The sequence below is a fragment of the Schistocerca nitens genome, chromosome 6 (genome assembly GCF_023898315.1).
Source record: "Schistocerca nitens isolate TAMUIC-IGC-003100 chromosome 6, iqSchNite1.1, whole genome shotgun sequence".
NCBI classification, from domain to species: Eukaryota; Metazoa; Arthropoda; class Insecta; order Orthoptera; family Acrididae; genus Schistocerca; species Schistocerca nitens.
In genome coordinates, this window is record NC_064619.1 from 388,889,640 (window position 1) to 388,915,264 (window position 25,625).

The window sequence follows — 25,625 nt, forward strand, 5'->3', positions numbered from 1 at the left end:
CACAAAAAGCGATTACCACCAATACAACACGTAAGTGATATTATTCTTAGGTGCTGCACTGTGTGTGTGTTTGAGGAGGGGGGAAGGGGAGGGGATGTAATCTGAATTGTCAGTTCAAGGTGCTCGGTTTCTTAATGTATGCACTATGTCAGAAGGATGGGTGATGTCATATATCAGTACTTTTATAAGGGGAAGAGCATTAAACCACATTCCACAGTCAGGAGCATGGTGCATATTTGAATAAATTGTACGGATGTAGTGAGGATATAAAAGATCCATCTATAGCAGAACTGGTTTTAGTTGAAATGCACCATCAGGCTGTACTATTGCAATGCCTTCTATAGATGACTACCAGCCTATGGGCCGGCCGGAGTGGCCGAGCGGTTCTAGGCGCTACAGTCTTGAACAGCGCGACCGCTACAGTCGCAGGTTCGAATCCTGCCTCGGGCATGGATGTGTGTGATGTCGTTAGGTTAGTTAGGTTTAAGTTGTTCTAAGTTCTAGGGGACTGATGACCTGAGGAGTTAAGTCCCATAGTGCTCAGAGCCATTTGAACCAGTCTATAGATTCGGATAAAATGCAAGATCTTTTTTGTATCAGAATGGATATGTGCGATGATATAACTTTTACATCTTCCTCCGATAAAAGGAACTTGGTTTTTAAACTCTCATTTATAGTTATTGAAATGTGCTGCCTGAGTTTGATCCCCTCTAAATGCTGGCGATAAAGTGGTACATTTCAAAAATCGGTATGGGATGTATATGGTGCAGAAGACTGTAGCTTCAATGGAACAGTTTTAATGATGGAATGGAATACCTTAGACAGCATCGCTATAGCCGTTAAAATGGTTTGGAACCTATGTTACATGCATCTGATTTCATTGTGCCCCATTATTGCTGTTTCTTTTTCTTCTTCTTCGAAAGTAAATTACATTTAGAAATTAGGATGAAGCCAGCACACATGTATATGACATGGAAGACTATAGTTTTAAAGGAACAGTTGTTAAAGGTGGATGTGTGTGTGATGTCCTTAGGTTAGTTAGGTTTAAGTAGTTCTAAGTTCTAGGGGACTGATGACCACAGCAGTTGAGTCCCATAGTGCTCAGAGCCATTTGAACCATTTTTTTTTTTTTGTTAAAGGTGGGAGAGAATACACACATTGCATACTAAAATAGCTGTGACAGACGTTTCTAGATTAAGTTACATGGCTATCGTTCTCGCACGGAAGACGTTATGGATCGTAAACTTAGAACCAAACCTGGTTTGTACCTGCAGGATGATGCCATGGAGAATTCTGATCGTCCTGCTCAGTGGTTTTCTATGTTTTAGTTCAGCATATCACTGCATTGGTGTGATGCCCCACACGTAGTGTAGCACTTAAGACATTTACCTGCTAGATTGGTGGTAATCGCCTCTTTCATGGTGGAAGAGGTAGATTAACCAGCCATTTCAAACACATTCTGCAGTTTCGGCACCAGAAACTGTCTCTATCAACTACAAAATGCATCTTCAAGCTATCCTGCTGGATTATTTGCTGAAAAGTTTTTTATTTTCGTTTCTGCATTATCGTTTCTATCCAGTCCTTATGCAGAAACCTATAAACAATGTCTCACCAGCCCATGTAGTGGCTATGACGTGACCCGTGAGCACATGGCACGGCGGAATAGAGATATCTCACGAGAAGGCACAGAATCACGAAACGCATTAATGTCGACAGTTCCTACAGTCGTGACCAGATGGCACGCGCATGCTGTCGCGCGATGGGCTTGCGAAATGCATAAGTTTGCACGATAACCGCTAGGTGCGCTAGCCGTCGTTCCGAGGAAGTGCATACAGTTTTTTGCCTAGGAATCCGGCCTTCGAGACGGATACTGCAACTACCTTTATAAAATTATCATTTGACATATCTCCCACTTTCTTTTCGCTGGAATGCTTTCCACCTGTGATCAAGTGGCGGCACCGTAACTGAGCGTGTTCGGTCAGAGGGTTAGCTGCCCCCTCTAATAAAAAAACTAAGTGTATGGATCAACAAAGAATCTACGCAACATAGTTACTCTGCAATTCACACTTAAGTGCCTGGCAGAGGGTTCATCGAACCATTTTCATACTACTTCTCTACCATTCTACTCTCGAATGGCGCGTGGGCAAAAGGAACACCTAAATCTTTCCGTTCGAGCCCTGATTTCTCTTATTTTATTATGATGATCATTTTTCCCTACGTAGGAGGGTGTCAACAAAATATTTTCGCGTTCGGAAGAATGGTGATTGTAATTTCGTAAATAGATCTTGCCGCAAAGAAAACCGCCTTTAATTTCTAAGACTTCCCCGGTGATTTGTTGTTATCTCGTAGAATCGGGTGTACTGCCGATGGTCTGCGTCTTCCCAACACGATATTTCGGCGTCGTAACTCGGCGTCTTCATCAGATGTTTCCTGAGACTGGTTGACGTCTCGCGTGGATCTGCACGGAGATAACTTGTCCTCCGATGTGTGATGGAGTTCGCAGCAGCTATTGCTTTGCCTCCCATGCATGCCGATGTAATGCGTCTTCACATGTAGATTGTCTTCTTGGGTGTCTCCTCAGCACAGTTCTGCAGTGCTAGCTATGCAGCGAGCAGGTGTGGCCAGCGGGTGGTGACGCTGCGCGGCAGTTTGCGGCCCAGCGTCCGGATTTGGGCGTTGTGTGACCGGCCAGCACGTTCGTAAAAGGTGCGGGCGGTCGCCTGGAAGAGGCCACGGAGCAGAGGTACTTCCACGATGTCGTGAAGATGAGCGGTGGAGAAATCGTAAGGCAGGTGTAAGGCCAGCCGAAGGATGCGATTCTGCAGTGTCTCCAGCTTCTTCAGGTTCGTGTCGGCGGCGTTCCCCCAGACGACGGCGGCGTATTGGAGTACAGGGCGGAGCAGCGCCTTGTAGAGAGTGATGCCCAACCGCGGTGGTAGTTGGGAGCCGGGGTTCAGCACCGTGTACAGGATGCGGAGCCTGTTCCGCACTTTGGTCTTCACTTCGCGGATGTGCGGAACCCATGTGAGTCGGCGGTCGATGGTGACGCTGAGGTAATGCGCCGTTGGACGCCACGGGACAGGGCTTCCACCGACGGTGAGCGGTTGCAGACCTGCAGGAACGAGTCGCGTGGTGACGATCAGGAACTGCGTCTTGGCCCCATTGAATTGTAGACGCCACTTGACGGCCCAGGCTGCCAGGGTGTCAACGGCGAGCTGCAGACGGCGGCGCATGACGGCGGCATTGAGGCTCCTCGTATATAGAGCCGTGTCATCCGCGTACAGGGCGAGCCGCACACGGTCGATCTTCGGCGCATCAGAAGTGTTCAGCGAGTACAGGAGTGGCCCTACGACTGAGCCCTGTGGCACACCGGCGTTGATGCGGCGGACGGAGGACAAGCCATGCGCGGCCCGCACATGGAAGGTCCTATAGGCAAGATAGGAACGGATGAGACGGGCGTGCGACGTCGGGACCCCAAGTTCAAAAAGTTTGAATAAGAGTCCGCGGTGCTACACACTGTCGAAAGCACGCGACACGTCCAGGAACACCGCGCCGAAGACTCGCGCTGCTCGAGGGCGACGAACGCATCTTCCAATAGCCGAAGGAGTTGGTGAACTGCCGAGTGGCCCCTGCGAAAGCCGAACTGCTCTTCGGGCAGAAGGCCTTCCTCGTCAGCGTGGCTCTGCAGCCGCCTGATGTACACCCTTTCAAAGACCTTGGAGACGGCCGGCAGTAAACTAATAGGTCTGTAGTTCGCAGGCTGGCGCAGATCCTTCCCTATCTTCGGAATCGCCACGATCTCTGCATGCTTCCAGGACTGAGGAAAACTGCAGGACCGGAGGATTACATTAAAGACGTCGGCGAGATGAGTGACAGCCACCGGCGGCAACTTCTGGAGTAGGGTGTTGGAAACTTCGTCTGGGCCCGCAGCTTTCCTGGGGTTCAGGGCACGCAGGATGGACGACACGTCCTCCGCCGTCGTCTCTTCAATGACATCGTCGTCGCGTGCCTCCAAGTAGCGTGGGAGCCGGACAGCAACCAGGTCGTCGTGGACAGCGTCGGTCGGGTCTTCCATCGGCGTAAACGCAGCCTCAAAGACGTCTGCGAGGGCATCAGCCTTCGCAGCCGGTTCGCAGACAGCCTGACCGTGGACCAGCAGCGGAGGGATACGTTGCGTGCGGCGTAGGAAACGCTTCGTCGTCTGCCAGGCCGTGCCGTCGTCAAGACAGAGGGTGGCGACCTTGTTATTCCAGTCGCGATTGCGATGGTTGTCAATGGTGGCCCGGATGTCCCGACGCATCCTGTTGAGGAGGCGCTTGGTGTCGGCATTTCTTGTCCTCTGCCACTCCCGGTAGACCCGGTTCTTCTCAGTGATGGCCGCAAGGATGTCCGGCGGCAGCTGTCGGGAGTAGTCAGGCGGAGTGCGCGGTCGGGGCGGCGTTGCTATATTGGCGGCGTCGATCGTGGTTGCCGCGAAGTGCCGAAGTGCTGCGTCCGCTCCGGTTTCCGCAGGGGGTGGCGCGGCGGCGAGTGAGTCCGTGACGGCTGCTTGAAACCTGTCCCAGTCGATGCCAGCAAGTGAGATGCCTCTCCTGGGCTGTTGTAGGTCGTCTAGGTCTATATCAAAAACCTCTGGGACATGATCAGAAGACAGTGCCGTCCTCGTCGTGGCAGTGATCTGATGAGGGATGCCCTTGACGACCGCGATGTCGATTATATCCGGGAGGCCACGGGCAGGGAAGATTGTCGGGTCGTACGGCCCCACCACAAGCGCACGGTGACGTTCCGATACCCGGAGCAGGCAGCGGCCAGCGGCATTGGTGATCCTGGAGTTCCAGGAGACATGTTTACTATTGAAGTCCCCGGCGACGAACACCTGCCCCCTCAAGGAGAGCAGAGCATCGATGTCAGCAGGGTCCAGTGGACGAGACGGCGGTCGATAGGCAGTGACGAACGTTATGGCGCCCGCCGAGGTGTGAACGACGACACCAGTGGCCTCCAGCGTTGCCAGTGGTGGAAGTTATATCACGTGATGACGAATGCAATTGCGGACGTAAACGGCTGTCCCACCACCCGCCGTCAGTCGATCGGTGCGATAGCTGGAGTAGTTTGCCGCCCTGACGTCGACCCCAGGCTTCAGGTGGGTTTCGTTGATAAGGTAGACGTCGACGGCTTCATCTCGAAGAAATTGGCGAAGTTCGCCGGCTCGAGTGCGGACGCCGTTGGCATTCCACGCGACGACCGTGAGCCCTCTAACGCTGCCCACGGTGTAGTTGGTGAGTGTTGACAGCGGTCGGGGCCGGATAGGCCATCGGCACTGCAGCGGTGAGTTGCTGCGACAGGACTTCGATCAACTTCGTAGCACTGGTCACCAGGGCAGTGAGCTGCGCGACGAGGTTGGCCAGGTCAGCGGTGGAAGCAGCCGGCGCGGCCCCGGCGCTTGAAGGGGGAGGCGCGGCTGCTTCGCTGTGAGAGTCCACCTGGGGCTGCTTGACTGACGGTGCTGAGCGCTGGGTACCCACGGTGCGGTGACCCCCGCGCCAGCGGTTGGCGGGGCGCGGCCTGGCCGACGTCCCGGGAGACGCAGTACCCGGTTCCGCCACTAGCAGCTGTGGTCGAGGCGCAGGAGCCTCAGGTGTCGGCACGGCCTCGGATGCGGCAGGAGCAGGAGCAGCCGACGCAGCCGGGACGGCGGAGGGCGCCCTTGACGTTGCCGCCGCGAAAGAGACGCCGGGCCGTCTCGTTGCTGGCTTCTTCGGACGTGGCGCTGGCGTTTGGCCACGTTGGCGAGCGATGGCACGCTTCCACACCTTACACCCACGATAACTGGCCACGTGTGCACCGCCACAGAGAGCACATGTCGGCTTCTCGGTGGGCGGACGGGGGCACGCACGTCCTGCTTGGGCGCCGGCGCTGTCCGGCATAGAGCAGTGGCGCGCGACGTGATTGATCCCCTGGCAGCGAAATCACTGCACAGGGCCTCTCCGGGAGCGAAGATCTTCGGTCTGAACCGGAACGTCGGCGACCCGCGTCAATTCGTAGAGTTTGCGGTTCTCCACGGTGTCGGAGCAGACGACCAGGAAGAGACCATCGCGTGATTTAGGCGACTTCATCTTCACGACTGCCCGGATGTAGAAGCCCAGGTCAGCGAGTTCACGTTCCATGTTGAACGGGAGGTCGCGGATTACAATCTTCAAGACCTTGTCAGGTGCGAAAGCGTGGGTATAGAATGGGATACCACGCTCAGACGCCTCCTGAGTGACCCGGCGATAATCGTCAGCAGTGCGGAGTGTGACCAAGTAAAGGTCACGCCCGGCAGGCTTCACGGTGTACACGTCCGTCGTCCAGCTGCGCAACAACTTCTGCAGTTCCCCATAGGGCGGCCGAAACTGGAGGGCCACCGGCCGAAGATGGGAGTCTTTCTTCGGCGCAGGATCGCGCGGCAGCTGGTCCGGCGCGTCAGCGAGCGCGTCGAATGAGTTGGCGACGGCAGTTGGAAGCGTCGTCAATTACTGCATGCGTCTTGCAGTTCGCCGGGCCGGGACAAAACCGTCGGCGTCAGGGGCGAAATCTTGCTTGGCCCTCTTCTCGAACGGCGAGCTGCGAACAGCGGACGTCGCGGCTGTTGCCCTCCTCTTCTGTTTCCCGCTTCGTCTGCGTGGCTGAGGGGCGGTGGAGCTCTCATCTTCAGAATCGGGGAGCGGAGCAGACAGCGCTGTCTTCAAGGTTTCCGGAGCTGTGTCCATCAAATCCATAGCCATAGCACTGGTCGTCGTAAGTGGGGGGCCAGATGGGGCCGCCGACGGCGCAAGCGCGGCCGGACGGCGATCTTTCACACCCTTCGCGTCGCTAGCAAGCGCTGGTACGTCCTTCTCGCGGCTGCACATCTCAGCGACTGTCGTCCGTGCGTGCGTGACTGGTTGACGAGCTGACCTCCCCATATTTATGCCTGGGCGGCGTGTGGCGCTCCCTATGCCGTCCGCGCCCACTGTGGCCATTTCTGGCGGTCTTATCAGTCTCTAGGCCACGGGTCGGCAAGTAGTTTCTGCGGGGTCCAGATTCGGTGTGAAAAATTTTATAGATCTCCAGAAAAAAACTAATAATTAAAAGGTAGTGTTTTTTATTTTGTTTTCGAGTTAGTTTCCAAAAAAAACGGTAAACCAAGTAAAACAAGTAGTTCTCAGTTAATATTGTAATATATTCAATGTGAGAAATTACATCGACATTCTTGAGCCAGTTTTTTAAAGTTCAGTGTACGAGGGGTACAGCAACTGCGGAGTATGTCTTCGACTTGGGTGCCCGTCAACCGTGACCGATATCTGTTCTTCGAAAAATTCATTTTCGAGAACGACGATTCGCATATATATGTCGAACAGAACATAGTGGCCAGATTGATAGCTACTTTCTTACAATTTTCATATTTTTCTGAAACATGTTTACCCCTAAATTCTTCAGTGGATACAGTTTTATACATTTGCAAAGAAATATCTTCTTGCAAGTCCATTATCTACACTTGAAGTGAAGACTTTGAAACGCTGAACAGCTTAGCAGCCACATCAGTGCATTCTGCCGATGCATCAGCTTCATAAGAAAAGTTTAGGAATTGACACAGCTTTCCAGTTTCTGCAAAGTCTTGAAATCTTGTAGCAAATTCGTCCCTTAGTTCGGACAGAAATCTTACAATCACTGCAATGTCTTCTTCAGAGTTCTTTTTTCTTTTTTATACTCAAGAATTGTTGGGAAATGAATAAATTCGTGACTTGCAATATCTTTTTTAAAAATATCCAGCTTACGACGAAAAGCAGACACGCTTTGTATCAGGTCACATATTAATTTCCCATTCCCTTGTAACTCTATTTTGAGCGCATTTAAATATTTCAGAATATCCTTCAGAAAAGCCACAGCTGCCGTCCGCTGGTGGCCGAGCGGTTCTAGGCGCTTCAGTCTGGAACCGCGCGACCGCTACGGTCGCAGGTTCGAATCTTGCCACGGGCATGGATGTGTGTGATGTCCTTAGGTTAGTCAGGTTTAAGTAGTTCTAAGTTCTATGGGACTGATGACCTTAGATGTTAAGTCCCATAGTGCTCAGAGCCATTTGAACCATTTGGAAAGCCACAGCTGTTTTTCAGACACGTTTAGTTACTCAATTACTGAGTACTCGGCTAAATTACTAGCCTAGTGCGATCGAGGCGCTGGGATACTTAGTTGGACGTCGGACTGTATTTAAGAATATTTGGCGGTCCGAGTTTCGACCTTCCGCGGTCCGTATACGGACCTCGGTCCGCCTGTTGCCGATCTCTGTTCTAGGCGCTCCATCTTCGGTCCGCGCCCGTTGCGGCTCTCTTCTGAGGTAGCGGACAAACCAAGGCGTTCCTTATTGGTTCCGCGCCCGATAGGCGCGATCCTAGCACTGTCGCGGCTCTGTTGAAGTTCCTTATGCTGTCCGCGACCGCGGCGAGTTTCTCTCGTGGCGGATCCATTCACCTGGCCTTCTGAATCCTGTACGTGCCTGTGAGGTGCGCTTCCTGCAGCATCCTGCTACTGTTGGAGCTGCGTATTGTGATGGCCATCTTCCAAGGAGCTTGCTGCCGCCTGGTATCGCGTATGCCGTTCTGTTCCGTTACTTACGCCCTTGGACGTCTGTAGTTCATTCCTGGAGGAGGGAACTTTCTTCCGTTGTTTCTGTAGTAGCTCCAAAGCAGGATTCCACGCAGTAATAAGCTGATATCCTGCTTTCCGGTTGATCAAGTTCTCCACCATCTTGATTTCAATCGATTCATTAATGAGACTGGCCCAGAATCGGGGGGTCTGAGCCAGGATCCTAGTTTTGTCATAATCCATGGTGTGCTCAAGTTCCAGGCAATGCTCTGCTATTGCAGATTTAGTTACCTGTCGTAAGCTGGTTTGTCTCTGTTCTTTACATCTTATTTCAACTGTTCTGGTAGTTTGGCCGATGTAAGACATCCCACATTCACAGGGTATATGGTAGACACCAGGTTTCCTTAACCCCAAATCATCCTTGACTGTTCCAATGAGCGTCCTTATCTTGTTAGGTGTGCAGCACACACTCTTGATATTGTGTTTCTTCAAGATTCTGCTGATCTTGGCAGATATAGGCCCAGCATATGGCTGAAAGGCTTATTTCCTGGTCTGTTCTTCCTGCTCATCTCCTGTTGCCTCAGGTCGTCTGGTGGGTTGGAGCGCTTTGCGGATGTCCCTGGTGGAGTATCCGTTGTCTGTGAACACTCTTTGTAGATGTCCTAATTCGTGTGTGTTGGTTTCCTTTACACACTGTGGCCTAAGGTGCCATTTGCCTTCCTCTTTACCAGGACATCGAGGAGTGGGAGCTGACCATCACGCTCTAGTTCCATGGTCAACTTGATGTTGGGGTGTCTTGTGCTCAGATGGTCCAGGAACTCATCGAGTCTTCTCCTGCCGTGTGGCCAAATGACGAATGTGTCATCGAAGTCTCTGAAGAAACCCGTCGGCTGGTAGGCAGCAGTTGTAAGTGCCTCATCCTCGAATTTCTCCATAAACAGATTCTCCTCTATGAAATGAAAGAAATTATCCAGATAGAAATGGGAGACAAAAGTTTAGTTGCAGTGGGGTATTAGCATCTGATAGGAGGAAAAGGAACGGAAAAAATAGTAAGGGAATGAAAACAGAGGGAAACGAACGAAATGGGAAGCCGCATGGCAGAATTTTGAGAAGAACATAATTTAATCGCTGCAAACACTTGCTTTAAAAGACGTGGTAGTTTCATTTGTGAAACAGATCTGGAGACATCGGAAGGTTTCAGACAGATAACGTAATAGCACGACACAGATCGCAAAATTTGTTTTGAATTGCAGACTAAAAATAAATAAATTGGGGAAAGGTAGGGAATTAAGGAAATGTGAGTTGAATAATTGAAACAGATCCAAGGATGTCAAGTGAAAGTGGGCATTAGGCAACGATTATCTGTAACAGGAAAAAGGAATACAATAGAATCTGAATGGGCAAATATGAAAGAAGAAATACTGAAAACGTCAAACACAGAAAAAAGATCCCAGTAGCAGTCCGTGAATAACACCGTAATGTTTGAAATGAATTGAAGGAAAGGATAAAAGAAGTGGAAGAAAGTAGAAAATGAAACAGGGAAAACGAAATACAGACGGCTAAAACATGAGACTGACAGTGCAAAATGGTATAGTACGAACAGCTAGAAGAGAAATACACAGTTGCTGAAGTATGCCTGATTATGAGAAAGATTGACGCTGCCTATAGGGAACGTTATGAGACATTTCTAGGAAAAAGGAACAGCTGTGTGATCCTTAAGTGGTCGGATGCTAAATCAAGAAGCAATGGCTGAAAGAAGTATATAGAAGGAATAGCTATATAAACGAACCGAAGTTGGAACAATATCATAGAAAGGAAGGTGGGAGAGTAGATGAAATTGAGGTGGCAGATATGATACTGCAAGAAAATTTTGACAGAGCTCTGAAAGGCCAAACGCGCTAGAAGGCAGTGAAAGTTATCCCTTAGAATTATTGAACCCCTTCAGAGAACATAACACTACAGAACTATTCCAATAGGTATGCAAGATTTGTGAGACAGGAGAAATAACATCAGTCTTCAACAAGAATGTAATAATTTCAATTTCGAACAATAGGGGTTTTGACAGATGTGAATATTACCTAACCATCAGTTTAATAAGTCACCGTTGCAAAATACTGATACGAATTATTTGCAAAAGAATGGCCGGCCGAAGTGGCCGTGCGGTTAAAGGCGCTGCAGTCTGGAACCCCAAGACCGCTACGGTCGCAGGTTCGAATCCTGCCTAGGGCATGGATGTTTGTGATGTCCTTAGGTTAGTTAGGTTTAACTAGTTCTAAGTTCTAGGGGACTAATGACCTCAGCTGTTGAGTCCCATAGTGCTCAGAGCCATTTGAACCCATTTTGCAAAAGAATGGGAAAATTGGTGGGAGCCAATCTTGGGGAAGATCAGTTTGGGGTTCAGAGAAGTACAAGAACACGTGAAGTGTTGCTTGCCCTGTGATATATCTTAGACTGGAGGCGAAAGAAAGGCAAATCCACGCTTACAACATTTTCAGATTTAGAGATTTTTCACATTGTTGACTGGAATACAGTATTTGAAATTCTGAAGGTAGCGGGTATAAAATACAGGCAGCGGAAGGGCACCTACAACTTGTACACAAAACGTACTTCAGACCTAAGAATAAGAAATCATGAATGGGAAGCAGTATTTGAAAGGGGAATGAGAGAGCGTTGTGGTCTATCTCCTGTGTTATTCAGTCTGTACATTGAGCAAACTGTGAATGCAATTATGGTGACCCCAGTCACAGTCCTTGTCGTCTAGTCCAGTCTTCTGTCGTCACTGGTGAACGGGCGGTATATGCATTAGGCGAAGGCATCACATCTGATTTCGTGCGGTTCCCAAGAGAGGTCGCCAACGGCGATGGACCATGTTGCACGTCACCTCACGTGCAGCCAATGGAGCCGTATCGTGTTACGACATTGCGTAGCAGCCAATTGATAGGCAGACATGGTATCACTCACCAACCAATAGCAAGGAGACGCTGTGTCTCTCTGTGCTACTACTACTGATGTCGCTCCCACGGCTTAGCGGGTAGTTCACGGTTCAGGGTTCACGGTTGCTGTTCATCGATTTTGCTGTCCCGGAGTGAGTCTAATAACAGTAGAGGAACCCAGTACCAGGTTTCGAATTGGTCCGCTGCCGAACACGTCAGTTCCAGCCATATTGTGCATCAGACTGGAAAGGGTACAGTTCGACAGGAGAGAGACTGCACTGTACCAGTGGATTTCAACCTCAACAGCACTGTTCAGAGCTTCCGTCGTACACCAAACTAGAAGTTGAGTACTTGTATTCTTTCAGTAAAGTGTGTCTATGGAATGTTGCACTGTTTTTTCTGTAGCTATAATTCTAGAAGGCATGCCAGAGTAGCCTCAGTGAGCCAACAAAATTTACATCTTCATTGGACACAACAGATTGGCGTCAAGAATATAAGAGAAACCAAGGAGTAATTTGAAAGGGAAGCTAAATATCATGAAAAATAATTTAAAATTTCGAGACTTGTTGATAATATTGCAATTCCTTAAGAGGTGGCAAAGATAAACATAATGTCTTGAAAAGCAGTTATAAAATGAATGTCAACGAAAGTAAGAGTGGTAATGGAATGTTACTGAATTAAATCAGGCGATGCCGAGGGTATTAGATTAGCAAGTAAGACACTAAAGGCAGTAGATAAGTTTTGCTATTGTGGTAGCAAAATAGCTGCTGATGCTGACGTAGAGAAAATATAAAATGCAGACTAGCAACGGCAAAAATAATAATAATAATAATAATAATTTCTGACGAAGAGAAATTTGTTAACGACGAACATAAATTTAAGTGTTGGGAAATATTTTCTGAGGTATTTGTCTAGAATGCACCCTTGTACGAAAGTTAAACGTGACGATAAACAGTTTAGAAGAAAACAAATAAAAGCTTAACAATTATTGTGCCATAGGAGAATGCTGTACTTTAGATCAGTAGATCGAATAGCTAATGAGGATATGCTGAAGCGTGTGGTATGTAAAATAAATTATGGGACAACATACTGAAAGAAATGACCAGCTGATAGGACATATCCTGAGGTACCAAGGAATTGTCAATTTGGTAATAAAGGGAAGTGTACAAGGTAAAAGGTCTGCTCAGAATAATTGAGAGCTGCTTCCTCAAATCAAACTTCAAACTGGGCACCACAACAACAACAACAACAACAGCAACGAAGATACGCAGTGGCTCATCAAAAGTATTCCAAACCTATCACTATACGTTAAAATGGAGTGTGTCCACCCCTCGAATTTACGACGACTTGAACTCTGTTTGGGAAACTTTCAGTGAGATCCTTCCGCATTTAGTGTTTTTCTTAAGAGTACTGGAATTACCCTCCGCTACAAACCGTCGAGTGGCTTGCTAAATATTGCTGTAGATGTAGAAATAAAGGGGAAACATCCTAAGAACGAGAAACAGCCCCACACAACAACACCAACTACTCCATGTTTCAACCACTACACACGATGACGGGTAAAGTTCTTCATGCATTCACCAAACTTGTAATGTTCCATCCAACTGCCACATGTTATAACGTGAGTCACCTCTCTAAATCACTAGTTTCCCGTCACCCAGTCATTCCGGTGATTTCGTACAATTCTTTATAATAAACCTCTTCAACGCTCGACGGCCTGTGTCCATCAAAACATGAGGACTCTCTGGTCTTCTCTTACCTGTGGTTGTTCCTTCACTTTTCCAATTTGCAATCACATTACCAACAGTCGAATTGGGTAGCGTTAGAAGGATTGAAATGTCCCTGATGGAGTTTTATTCAGGTGGCTTCAAGTGACTAGTCCACGTTCGATGTCACTGAGCTATCCTGAACGACACATTCTGTTTTCTGCTTCTCTGCTAACAACAAAATATTCCCCGCTTCCTTTTATAATGGTGGGTCCCGCCTCTCGTGATATCAAAGATGTTTTGGTCAGACAATGTAATATTGTGTCCTTTGTCTTTACGATTTTAACTACAGGTGGCACAGTACGGGTTATACAGCAAAAGATGATACTACCTAACCACGCCATTAAAACTTATTGTTGACTTGTAACTACGCAAAGAAATTATATATTTCAAAAATCCATAATTAAATTAATTGTCCCATTATTAGTCCTGCAGGAACACCTTGGAAGTGTGTCAACTATTTTTGGTATGTTATCGTTCAAGACGTTCGGAGTAATAAGACACAGAAGAGTTACAATTGTTGAGTGACAATGAGAGACAAATGTACGTCACTGTACACAGTGGCTCTTTACTCGAGACTTCGGCGATTACGTACGATAAGAACGCGTGCGATAAGGCACTTGCGAATACCTTTGAAAGGAATAATGCCCGTTTTAGAATTCTGTTTTTAGTTTTTGTTATCTCAGCACATTTCACAAATTAAAAAACATCAGAACTACTCCTCATAGTCCCTGAAGCATGTTATATTTTCCACCTTTTTGTAAGAGATGTTACAGTCATCAAGAATTCTCAAAGCAAGCGGTCTGTAAAAGAGAGACCTGAAACACAAGTACTGGTTTTACTTTGTTTTTACGCTTCTTGCTGGATTGGTCGGTGTTTCAGCTTCGTAATAATTCACTGAGTGAAACAGAACAGTTTAAACAGCAATAGAATACTTTTTATAGCAATACTAGAGCAAAATGTTAGCTCTAGTGTCAGTACATAGTTCAGACTTCATTCTTTATTTTATGAAAGTAAACTGTATTGAGGAAATCTTTTCAAACCTACACTTATTATTGAAAGAAAGAGAAATTGATGGCGTCTACGGAAGAAATTGTTAACCCACGAGTTCATAGTTCTGAGTAATATGTTTGGATAAATCTGTAAATTGTAAACTACAATTCACTTATTTGTAACTTTTGTAGCTCTGTTATCTGACTTAGGGGTACAAAAATCTTTAATAAACAAGAAGATTTTTGGCTTGTAACATTATCCCTGCTGTTGTGGATGAGTGCTGGCTCCATCAAAAATTACCTGGAAAAGTTTTGAGAGCAGAACTGTGACTTTCAGTACCTCACACAAGAGAATAGTATGTCAGAGACGCTAAACAGGAGAAAGAAAAATCTGTTACAGTACCTTTCACAAAGTTTCAGTCAGGTTGTCTGTTGTGGTTGAATAAATACACGAAGGATTTCCTGGTACTTGTGTTAGTTTTCTTTTGTATTACAAAACAGAATACTGAAGAAACAAAACTTCTCATATCAATAAATTACAATTCATTGTGTGTAAAACTCTCAAGAAGAAACTATGTAAGCTCTTCTTAAGTGTAGTCACAAGACTAATAAACCAATTCGGATTTTTTCTTCATTATTCACTTGAATACTTTTAAAAAATGAGCTGTGTAGTGAGCAACTATTTTTTTGTTGTTAATTGGATGTGGGTAATCATGTTTTATTTATATTTCTAAGGTGGTAGTAATTGCCTCTTTAGCTCCTTTTCGTAATGAGACATTTAAAAATCTGCGTTCTCTTGACGTTTGACCTTCACTGACAATGTAAATTGCTTCTTACTTCTTTTTCAGTGGATGTACATCGAGTTCTTTCCTGAAAGTAAATACTATAGAGGGCCAGAGCAGTGTCCTCTACGACTGCCAGGATGCAGATGCGCTAACCACTATGCCATCCTGCACAGTGCCTTTGCACAACGACATGGACTAGCCTAGCACGCCTCCCTCTTCAGTCCAAATTCCCATCCTCGTCTCAGTCCACGTGGTATTCACCCTAACCCAAACAGCACTGCAGAGGCTCTCCAGCTGAATTGGAATATCACTACAGCAGAAATTTTCATTTGTCAGCTCAGTTTACCTACATACATCATAGATGCTTGAGACTAGAAAAGATCTCCCGAACCATATAGTTTCATTTGATATCTTCATACATTTGTACAAAAATGAAAGAAGATAAAGAAAGTGTTAAGTCACAAAGTTAACTCTAGGGCCAAAACAATGTTAATCCTCAGACACATTTGTTATAGGTTTTTCTGTTGTTAGGAGTAAAGCAAACCAGTGACTGTAACAACCTTACAGGCTAACATTAAAAAGAATTCCCCAAAATTTTAACAAATGCTAACTCTAAACTTTATGAAGTTATATTGATGGCAATTTGATGCTAAGCTGCACAACAACAAGCCATTGAAAACTGATGAATATCCTGGTTCGTCATTTGCATCACTGTCATGAAAAAATAGGTCATTGTTCTCTCCCAGTGTGTGTTCTGCATCACTGTCATCGAAAAATGGATCACAATTCTTATTAACAACGTCGACAAACATCCATATCATTACTGGATTACAATATTTCGACTTCACTGCCACGTTCACATGGCATTGTTTTCATCCAAATACAAGAACATAACTACTGAAGGCAAAACAGTGTAGACAAATACATGGATCTACTTGTTACTGCTGAAACCACGACAGATTTTTGATCTGACTAAATATCACTAAATAGAGGATTAGCACTTTATTCTGCCGAGACTTTCAATCATAAACACAACTATCTCAATATTGACTTTGTTAGGACAATACCAGCCAAGATACTGAAATTTGCAACTACAAAATGTAAGCTATGTCTCTACATATTTGTACAAGTAACTAACGTGAATGGTGACTTGAGTACAATTAACAGACAACTGCATGTTGCTTTGACGAAACGTATGCTACTTAAATTAAACAAAACGAAGAAGAAGTGTGAAACACTGTAACCCTCTCAGAAAAAGCAGTGGCCGGATAATTTCCATACAGTTATCACATTATCAATTATTAGTTACCACGCATTTTGTGATGACAAGACATCTGTGCTTACCAAGGGCAGAAATTTTTCCGTTACGTGGCTATTTGTATCTACTGATATTTGTATCTACCTCATAGTATAGCAGTTGGAATGCGTAGAGTTAAACTGGTGACGCTTGAAGAAATCCATACAGAGCCTATAAGAGTGTTAGGGTGAAGTAACGGTAGAGTTAAATGGGTACAACTACCGTACCATGATTACCTATCAACTGAATGCAATATCTGTAAATATATTTGTAACTAAAGAGCGACTTTTTACGTCAATTGCTCTGTCAAAGAGGACAAAGGAGTTGTCTAAGATCAATAGTGGGTGTAACTGTTTCGTCACGTACTCAATTACAACGCTAATGACAGTATTAACGCACAGGATGCAGAGTGGATTATGTGTAGGATGGATTAAGTGGTCGTATGCAGAGCGACTGAGTGTCATAGAAGTCAGTCAAAGATGAAGACAGTCCAAAAAGTCGGCAGTTATTGCACTGCTGCGGTTTACAGAGGGATTCTCCAGAAAAAGAAATGGATTTATATCGAGTTCTAGTCACATGGTCGACGGGAGTCGATGGCAAGGATATTGTAAGGGAATTAGGATTTTAATAGGGTCAACGCAGAATAACAGAGACAGTCAGAGGCAGCCGGCCTAGAGTTGTTTCCTCTGTAGCCAGACTAAAGCACAAGAGAGAATAGCGACAGATATACTAAGCTACCTGCCATGAAGTAGAACTACAAAGAAGAGAGTTTGTGGAAGATGTCCTTAGCCATCTGACCTTTAGAAAAGGTAAATTACAATACAGCGAAATTCAGAGGAGTGTCTGTGCAGGAAGACGAAGACGGCAGCCACGTGGCCTCACTCCCACTCACCCTGATTGTTTATTGCAAGAATTATGGACTACGTTGCTTCTTTCTACGAACTCTGTACTGCCCTTGGACTTCCATTCATCAATTAAGCAGCAATTCAGCGGTTGCATATCTGACTGATGATAGAGTATTCATGTTAAGACTGACAATCGGAGGTCGTGCGTCTTCTGAAGTGCGCTATTGGTTAATCGGTCTCTTACATCAAGGAATCAGTAAATTTCATTAATAAACAAAACAATATAATGGTGCAGCCAGAAGAGAAGGTTGGTTAGCTTCTGTATGATGTTTGTCTTTACCTGTTGAGGAAACTACGAGGGATTTCAAAATGTTTGTGTTTGACTGAATACTGCACTACACTTCAAAGGGAGACGGTTGCTGACACTATCTTTCAGTACAGTCACCAAGTCTTTGTAGAGAACGGTCGAAACACTTTGGCCAATCGTTCAGTTTCATGACGATAGAAATCCACTCCCTGATCTCTGAGCCGGCCGCGGTGGTCTAGCGGTTCTAGGCGCTCAGTCCGGAACCGCGCGACTGCTACGGTCGCAGGTTCGAATCCTGCCTCGGGCATGGATGTGTGTGATGTCCTTAGGTTAGTTAGGTTTAACTAGTTCTAAGTTCTAGGGGACTAATGACCTCAGAAGTTGAGTCCCATAGTGCTCAGAGCCATTTGAACCAACCTGATCTCTGACCGCTGTGTGGGCGTCCTTATTCTTGGAAGATCTCTTTCTCCTCGGATGATGTATCAGCTTGCGGAAAAAATGGAAATCGCAGGGTACACGGTCTGAAGAGTATGGCTGATCAGCATCAACACCCTCTTCCGTGAGGCCTTGGTCAAGCTGTTGGCACCAATCCAATATGACTGGACGCGACATGGCATTTGATCCGTACACCGACAAAATTTCACAGTAAATCAATGTATAACTGAAACGTTTTGTTCCACAAGAAGTGTACTGTCTCACGTACTTCAGCTCTGGAGTGCGGTTCCAGTTGCCGCGCTCCTCCACTCGCAAGCTGTCACGAAACTGTTATTCGTTCCGTATCTGCAGAACACTCGAAACACGAATTCTATTTCGACAGTGCTCCACGCTTGCTGCGTAATGCTCTTATCGTGAGACAACATGGCAATTTACTTTCTGAAGTCACTGCGCAAATCGAATTTTCTCTGACGATAGTGCAGATTTTTTTCAGTGGAACAACTTCAAGTGGAACAACTAGTTTTTTGAACACATGGATAGCGTCATAACGGGAAGTCTTTTAAATTCATTCATTTCAAACATCGTCAAAGAAAAAGAATAAAAGAACAGGCACGGGGGACCGCCCATAAAAAGACGTGAAAACCTGACACAGGTCTTTTCCACTAACACTTCTATATAATTAATCTAAAGCTTGAAATCAGCAAGGAGTTGAAGTTAGACCCCACACTGCATCCATGAGCCTGGAACTCATGGTTTCACGAAATGAAATAGCAACTTGGACCGCAAACTGTATCGAAAACCCACACACGCGGAAAGTTAGTTACCTCGAGTCTTAAATCACCATCCACGGCGAGAGCGCGGACAGATCGATTATGATGGCGTAGTGGCAAGAAACCCAACTTTTCACGAGCATGGCGGTTCAGATCCTGTCCGAACATCCTGATTTACGTTTTCTGTGACTTCCCTAAACACTTAAGATGAATGCCAGATGGTTGCTTTGAAAGGATTCGGCTGATACCCTCATCCGATTCTAAATTTGTGCTGCGTCTCTAATTACCTAATCTTCCTGCCTTCCTTTGTTTTTTAACGGCCAGCGACAGAAAAGAATGAAATGTAATACCTCACCAGCGCACTGTTGAAGAATGGGTATTTTTCCACGGACAAACGAATGACGTTATGATCATCACGGGTAAGTCACAACAGCATATAACCGTCCGCAAAATTCAATTTTTAACGTTCCTTAAAGATGTTATCAGTGTAATGGGAGAGATCTACGAGAAACGGGGTTTCACTGCAGCATAAATAAGCCACGAGTAAGACACACGAATTCTTAAGATCGGGCAAGGATGCTTACCAACCGCTAAGAAAAAAAAACTGAATTATACCTGAAACAATATAGTTGTCGACAGCTGTACTTCGGCACTTCGAAGACTCCGGTTGAAAAAGACAGCTGTCGAACGGAGTAAACCGACGGATCAACTACAGGGGATCATACTTGCAGTCAAGAAGTCACAGGAATCAGTTAGTTAAGATTGAAGTTCAGGCAGACACTAAGGGATGCTATCATAGGGTGTACAGAGAGGTAATAAATATTAACGAATAGGGAAATAATTTGAATCAGAATCAGTAATGATGGAAATTTTATCACTCTCTTACCGTGCGACAGTAGCAGTGGTTACGACGACATACAACGCCACCTGCACTAGAGCTGAGAATGTTCGTCGCCGCGTAATTTCACTTCAGCCAACAGCAAGTTACTGTGTCGATTAAATTCATATTACTACTTTCTCCCCTCCCGACTTGAAAATTCCCTCAGCGGGTGGGAATGAAATATTAGATTCACCTTGAAAATCGTTTCGATCATCGCTTAATAACCCGGAAAATTTTAATAAATCGGAATGTTGCCTTCGATTGCCTGTCACAGTTGAGTGCGTAGAAATTTGCCTGCCATACCTCAAACGGAAATGGATAAAACCTCTAGCAAAATGAGAAACTGTACAACTATCGCCATTGTACTCGTATCTACCGCCACTTCTGCAGTTGGAAAAGAAATAACTTAGTTCTAAGACCAATCAAACGCACACTGAATAATAAAATTGGTATGGCAGAAACGAACTTAACAGAAATATATGTGCCATATTAACGTTTTACAGTCATTAGTTCTGAACGTCAAACACCTTTGAGAGCCGACAGGTTAGTAATATTGGTATCTTACATAGTATTCATTCATACACTTGCCGTAATAATTTCATCTTTAGTACTTCAGCGGCCAGTAAAATACACCTACCAGTTTAAATCATTTTAAATACAGACCACAAAATTGATCACTCAATATGAATACATTCACAGCTGCAGTGTTTATGATCAAGTCCGTCGTGCCACCTCACTGTAGCGTTTACGTAAATCACTCTTTACCTAATCTGCTGTTGACAAATATGATAGAGGATTTGAATTTATTTTAGTTATCAGAATTCAAAAAATCAGTAGAATTACGAAACAGAAAAACTCTGAAGAAAAATACTTGAAATAAGAGAAATTTTTCTTGTTACAACAATTGCAGGTAACGTTCTTTTCATAAAGCATTGATGAAACATAGTTCAGAGTTTCGTAACTGCAGCTGGCTTACGAGCATAAGTATGTGAATTCTCACACACAAATTTTAAATTAGTCAACGAACTAATTGGTAAAATACAAACATCACCCCGGCTCCCAGAACTCCTGAATGGTTCAAATGGCTCTGAGCACTATGGGACTCAACTGCTGAGGTCATTAGTCCCCTAGAACTTAGAACTAGTTAAACCTAACTAACCTAAGGACATCACAAACATCCATGCCCGAGGCAGGATTCGAACCTGCGACCGTAGCGGTCTTGCGGTTCCAGACTGCAGCGCCTGTAACCGCACGGCCACTTCGGCCGGCCCAGAACTCCTGAAGATAGACGTGGACTGTGGATATTGTATCACAGACACAGTCCCTTTGACTGTTCGGATATGTCACTAAACTCGTCCAAAGATGTAAACAACCATGCATGAGCAGCACTTATTAGACGGAGGGGGTGCGACAGCCGATCAGTTACAGTCAATCCACCAGGAAGAAGGTACGCGGCTCGTGTTTTCTGTAGTCCGACCATGCCTACTTTACTTTATGCCAGGAAGGGCTCTCAACAAGGGAAGTGTCCAGGTATCTCGCAGTGAACCAAAGCGATGTTGTTCGGACATGGAGGAGATACACACAGACAGAAACTGTTGCTGACATGCGTCGCTCAGGCCGCTCAATTGTTACTACTGCAGTGGATGACCGCGACCTATGGATTATGGCTCGGAGGAACCCTGACAGCAACGCCATCATGTTGAATAATGCTTTTCGTGCAGCCACAGGACGTCGTGTTACGACTCAAACTGTGTACAATTGGCGGCATGATGCGCAGCTTCACTGCCGATGTCCATGGCGAGATCCATCTTTGCAACGACGACACCATGCAGTCGGTACAGATGGGCCCAACAACGTACGCATGGACCGCTCAGGATTGGCATCACGTTCTCTTCAACGATGAGTGTCGGATATGCCTTCAATCAGACAATCGTCGGAGGCGTGTTTGGAGGCAACCCGGTCAGGCTAAACACCTGACACACACTGTCCAGCGAGTGCAGCAAGGTGGAAGATCCCTGATGTTTTGGGGTGGCATTATGTGGGGCCGACGTACGCCGCTGGTGGTCATGGAATGCGCCGTAACGGCTTTACGATACGTGAATGCCATCCTCCGACCTATAGCGCAACCATATCGGCAGCATATTAGAGAGGCTTTCGTCTTCATGGACAATTCGCGCCCCCATCGTGCACATCTTGCGAACGACTTCCTTCAGGATAACGACACCGCTCTGAGCACTATGGGACTTAACTTCAGAGGTCATCAGTCCCCTAGAACTTAGAACTACTTAAACCTAACTAACCTAAGGACAGCACACACATCCATGCCCGAGGCAGGATTCGAACCTGCGGTTGCGCGGTTCCAGACTGTTGCGCCTAGAACCGCTCGGTCACACCGGCCGGCAGTGGCCAGCATGTTCTCCAGACATGAACCTTATCAGTCATGCCTGGGACAGATTGAAAGGGCTGTTTATGGAGGACGTGACCCACCAAGTACTCTGAGGGATCTACGCCGAATCGTCGTTCAGGAGTGGGAAAATCTGGACCAACAGTGCCTTGATGAACTTGTGGATAGTATGCCATGACCAATACAGGCATGCATCAATTCCAAAGGACGTGCTACTGAGTATTAGAGGTACCGGTATGTACAGCAGTCTGGACCACCACCTCTGAAGGTCTCGCTGTATGGTGGTACAACATACAACGAGTAGTTTTCATGAGCAATAAAACGGGCGGAAATGATGTTTATGTTGATCTCTATTCCAATTTTTTGCACATGTTCCGGATCTCTAGGAAGCATGGTGATGAAAACTTTTTGATGTGTGTAAATAGCGGTTAATGGCAAAAAGACCTAAAACCAGTTCTGAAGAAATAGTTAGTTCTGCACAGGTCAGTAAGTTCGAGAGATAAATTTATAGTGAGGGTATCTTCCTTAATGACAGATCATTTCTTTGTTATATTACCTTCCAATTTTAGATACACATATCGGAGATATGTAACTTTGCTGGGAACTGTACAGGGCGCTAAGAATCGTTTCGTGAATTAGGTAAAATGAGTGGCCCTGCAGTGTTGGGAAAGTAACTAATCACTCTTAAATATCAAAAAGATACGAGTACAGTGATTGCGTCGCCCACAGACCTATCTTAGCATGTTATAGTCTCTCTACTAATTCACAGTGCTGAAGGGATTGTTCTATAGAATAACAATACCCCATCGACTCTCTTGCTGGTGGATTCCATATATTGTTCTCTTTGAAGAATACTTTCTTTTAACTATCGTAGTTTGCGGCTACACTACAGAGAGAGACACAATATGAAACGTTCGTCCAGTGGGTCTGGCTCAATATTCTTCTTATTGTTTGCCGTATCCCTATAGGGTTGTCATTGTTAGACTTATGTGGGTTGCGGCAATATTAATGATAGTTGGAGGCCGAATGCCATTCATGAAACCCCCCTCCTCCCCCACCCCCATCAAAACAATTCATGTCCCCCATCTGTCGTCGTCTAAATATCATTGGAAGTGTGAGAATGTTTTTTAAACGTTTGCGTCGCGTGGATCTGAAGCAGTACGTGAGTACCATCTCACTAATTATCTATATGGATGCGGCTAACCGCCTAAAGATTACATCCAGGCTGGCCGGCACACCCTTTCCCGTTGTTAAACACTTGGGTAGGCTCGATCCGGGACCAGCACGATGAAGCTAGCTCAATAACAGCAAATAATCAGACGTTTAGAATGCTTATTAGCGTTCGCATCTATTTTAATAACAATTCACCTGTATATTCTGTATGTGCGAGTAGAGAGAGAGGTTTCCGTTTATCGTAAACAGGTTTTCATTTCTTGTGTGTATTGTGGCAATCCTATTGGTCACAAATGTCGTTGGGTCAGTAAGACTAGTGACGGTCGTAGTAAGCAGAGTCTGTGACTACAGCAGAAGTGGCTTTTCTTGGTTACTCAGCAGAAAAAGGTATCAAGGGAACTGCTGTCTCACAGACTCCTGCTTAGGATACGCTACTTTAGACGGATCACACTGACTTTGTTACGGAGTACTTCGGTGACGTTTGCTATGCCACTCTAAATTTGAGATAGAGAGGGGAGGAAAAGAGAGGGAGGGAGAAAGAGAGAGTGAGGGAGAGGGAGGGAGGGAGGGAGGGAGGAAGGGAGGGAGAGAGAAACCATTGAGTTAGAGTTACTTTTACCACAACAAATCACATCACAGATTAACTGCAGCGATGTTAGTGCTTTCTAAATCAGACTAAAAGTCCTTTAGGCTTGCAACCATTATCAATATAATTACAGTTCCATTATTTGTAGCCGGCCGCGGTGGCCGGGCGGTTCTAGGCGCTTCAGTCCAGAACCACGCGACTGCTACGGTCGCAGGTTCGAATCCTGCCTCGGGCATGGATATGTGTGATGTCCTTAGGTTAGTTATGTTTAAGTAGTTCTAAGTTCTAGGGAACTGATTATAAAGGCACATTTGCATGCCGTGCGTGAGTTTCCTCGGAAACGCGAAATCTTAATTAAATAATTAATCTCTGACAAATAAATAAAGCCTATGGCACAGAACTGCAGCGCTATGCCGCTGATAAAACAAAATACAATTATGACACTCTTATGTTTGATTAAGTAGAAGGAGGTCATGTACAATAACTGGTGCGGGAAGCACGTACATTTTATTAACTGGCACACCGCCATATTTGATGTTGTATAAGAACCCTGCGAGTTGCAATCTTACTAGGCACTCGATTCTGTAAAGATTTATATTTATGAAAGTAAGTAGAATTATTTAACTGTAGGCTTATTCGTTGAATATATCTGATTTAACTAACTGTGTAAACTTTTTATGTTTAGTAGACAGTCACCTCTGTACGACGTATTGACATGGCTGGCAAATTATTCTAATATTGAGATTTAGATTTCAGTCCGCACCTACCGCAGCAGTCTTTGGAAACGATTTAAATACGAAGTCCGATTATTTGAATCACATTTCACGGTCAACTACGAATAACATTGCATTTACGAAAAAGCCATTGTCGAGCGTCTGATGCCAAATAATTAAATAAATAAATAATTAAATAAATATTAATTACAACCAATCACTATCATAAATATACAATAATTAATATTTTATTTTATTTATTTATTTTATATTGGCGACTGCGTGTCGGACTTGTTATTTTGTCATTTGTTACATTGTTCTCTTTGTTTCATGTGAAAAATCAACTTTCTGGAACTGGACTTGAATATATGAGACATAACAAAAATCTGAAGATATTTTCGAATTCTAAAATTTTGCGGGAAGACGCAACGAAGCTTCCAGCAAAATAAGGTAAGACGCAGCATCTTTGCATTGGCATGCTTGACCAGCCGCATAATTCAGTGTATTAGCTATTCAGTAGATTCTGTAGTATTTCTTTCGCGCGTAGCAGTTTTCAGTGATAAATTTCATTCTCAGTGCTTTTCCTTAAACAATAACTTCTGCAACAGCACCAATACACGAGTGTACAATATGGCCGACTTCTGTACGATACGTCGCAACATGGCCAGCAGCCATTAACAATAATCCCATATTCAGTTTACATTTTTAAATTAACAAACAGCCATTGTTGCTACGAGCGATTCATGTTCAACTGCATTTTATTTTAAAACCAGTGTCAAACTTTATTTTCTTGAACCATATATTACGTGTGGCATGGTCATAACTAGAAAACAATACTCAAAGATGGAACAGCAAAGACATACTATTCAGACGCAATCCTACTCGGACGCGAGACAAATGTTTGAAAATGACTTTACGACAGCAACCGGTAGTGACGATACATCAAATATTGATGCAAGTGTTAACGGAAATTTTGACAATAGGCCGTCCACCACAAAAATTTCAAAATCTCAGTCAGAGCCCATGTTAATACATGACGTCACGTCTAATGACGCGGCGGGGGCAGTGACCTTTAAACAGTAAACATTGCCAACATGTTACAAATGCTAATGAAACAAAATGCAGAAAATATGGCAACCTT

At 45.3% G+C, this 25,625-nt stretch overlaps 1 protein-coding gene across 1 annotated transcript; it reads right to left on the reverse strand.

Annotated features, from left to right (window-relative positions):
- Nucleotides 1-5,252: 5,252 nt before the first annotated feature.
- LOC126263374 (nematocyst expressed protein 3-like) lies at nucleotides 5,253-5,924 on the reverse strand. Its single transcript, XM_049960465.1, has one exon. It carries the CDS (start codon nucleotides 5,922-5,924, stop codon nucleotides 5,253-5,255), a length of 672 nt encoding a protein of 223 aa, XP_049816422.1.
- Between the last annotated feature and the right edge of the window lie 19,701 nt (nucleotides 5,925-25,625).

Excerpts from the sequence above, each read along its gene's own strand:
- LOC126263374 (XM_049960465.1), bottom strand. The coding sequence starts at position 5,924 with ATGCCGGACAGCGCCGGCGCCCAAGCAGGACGTGCGTGCCCCCGTCCG.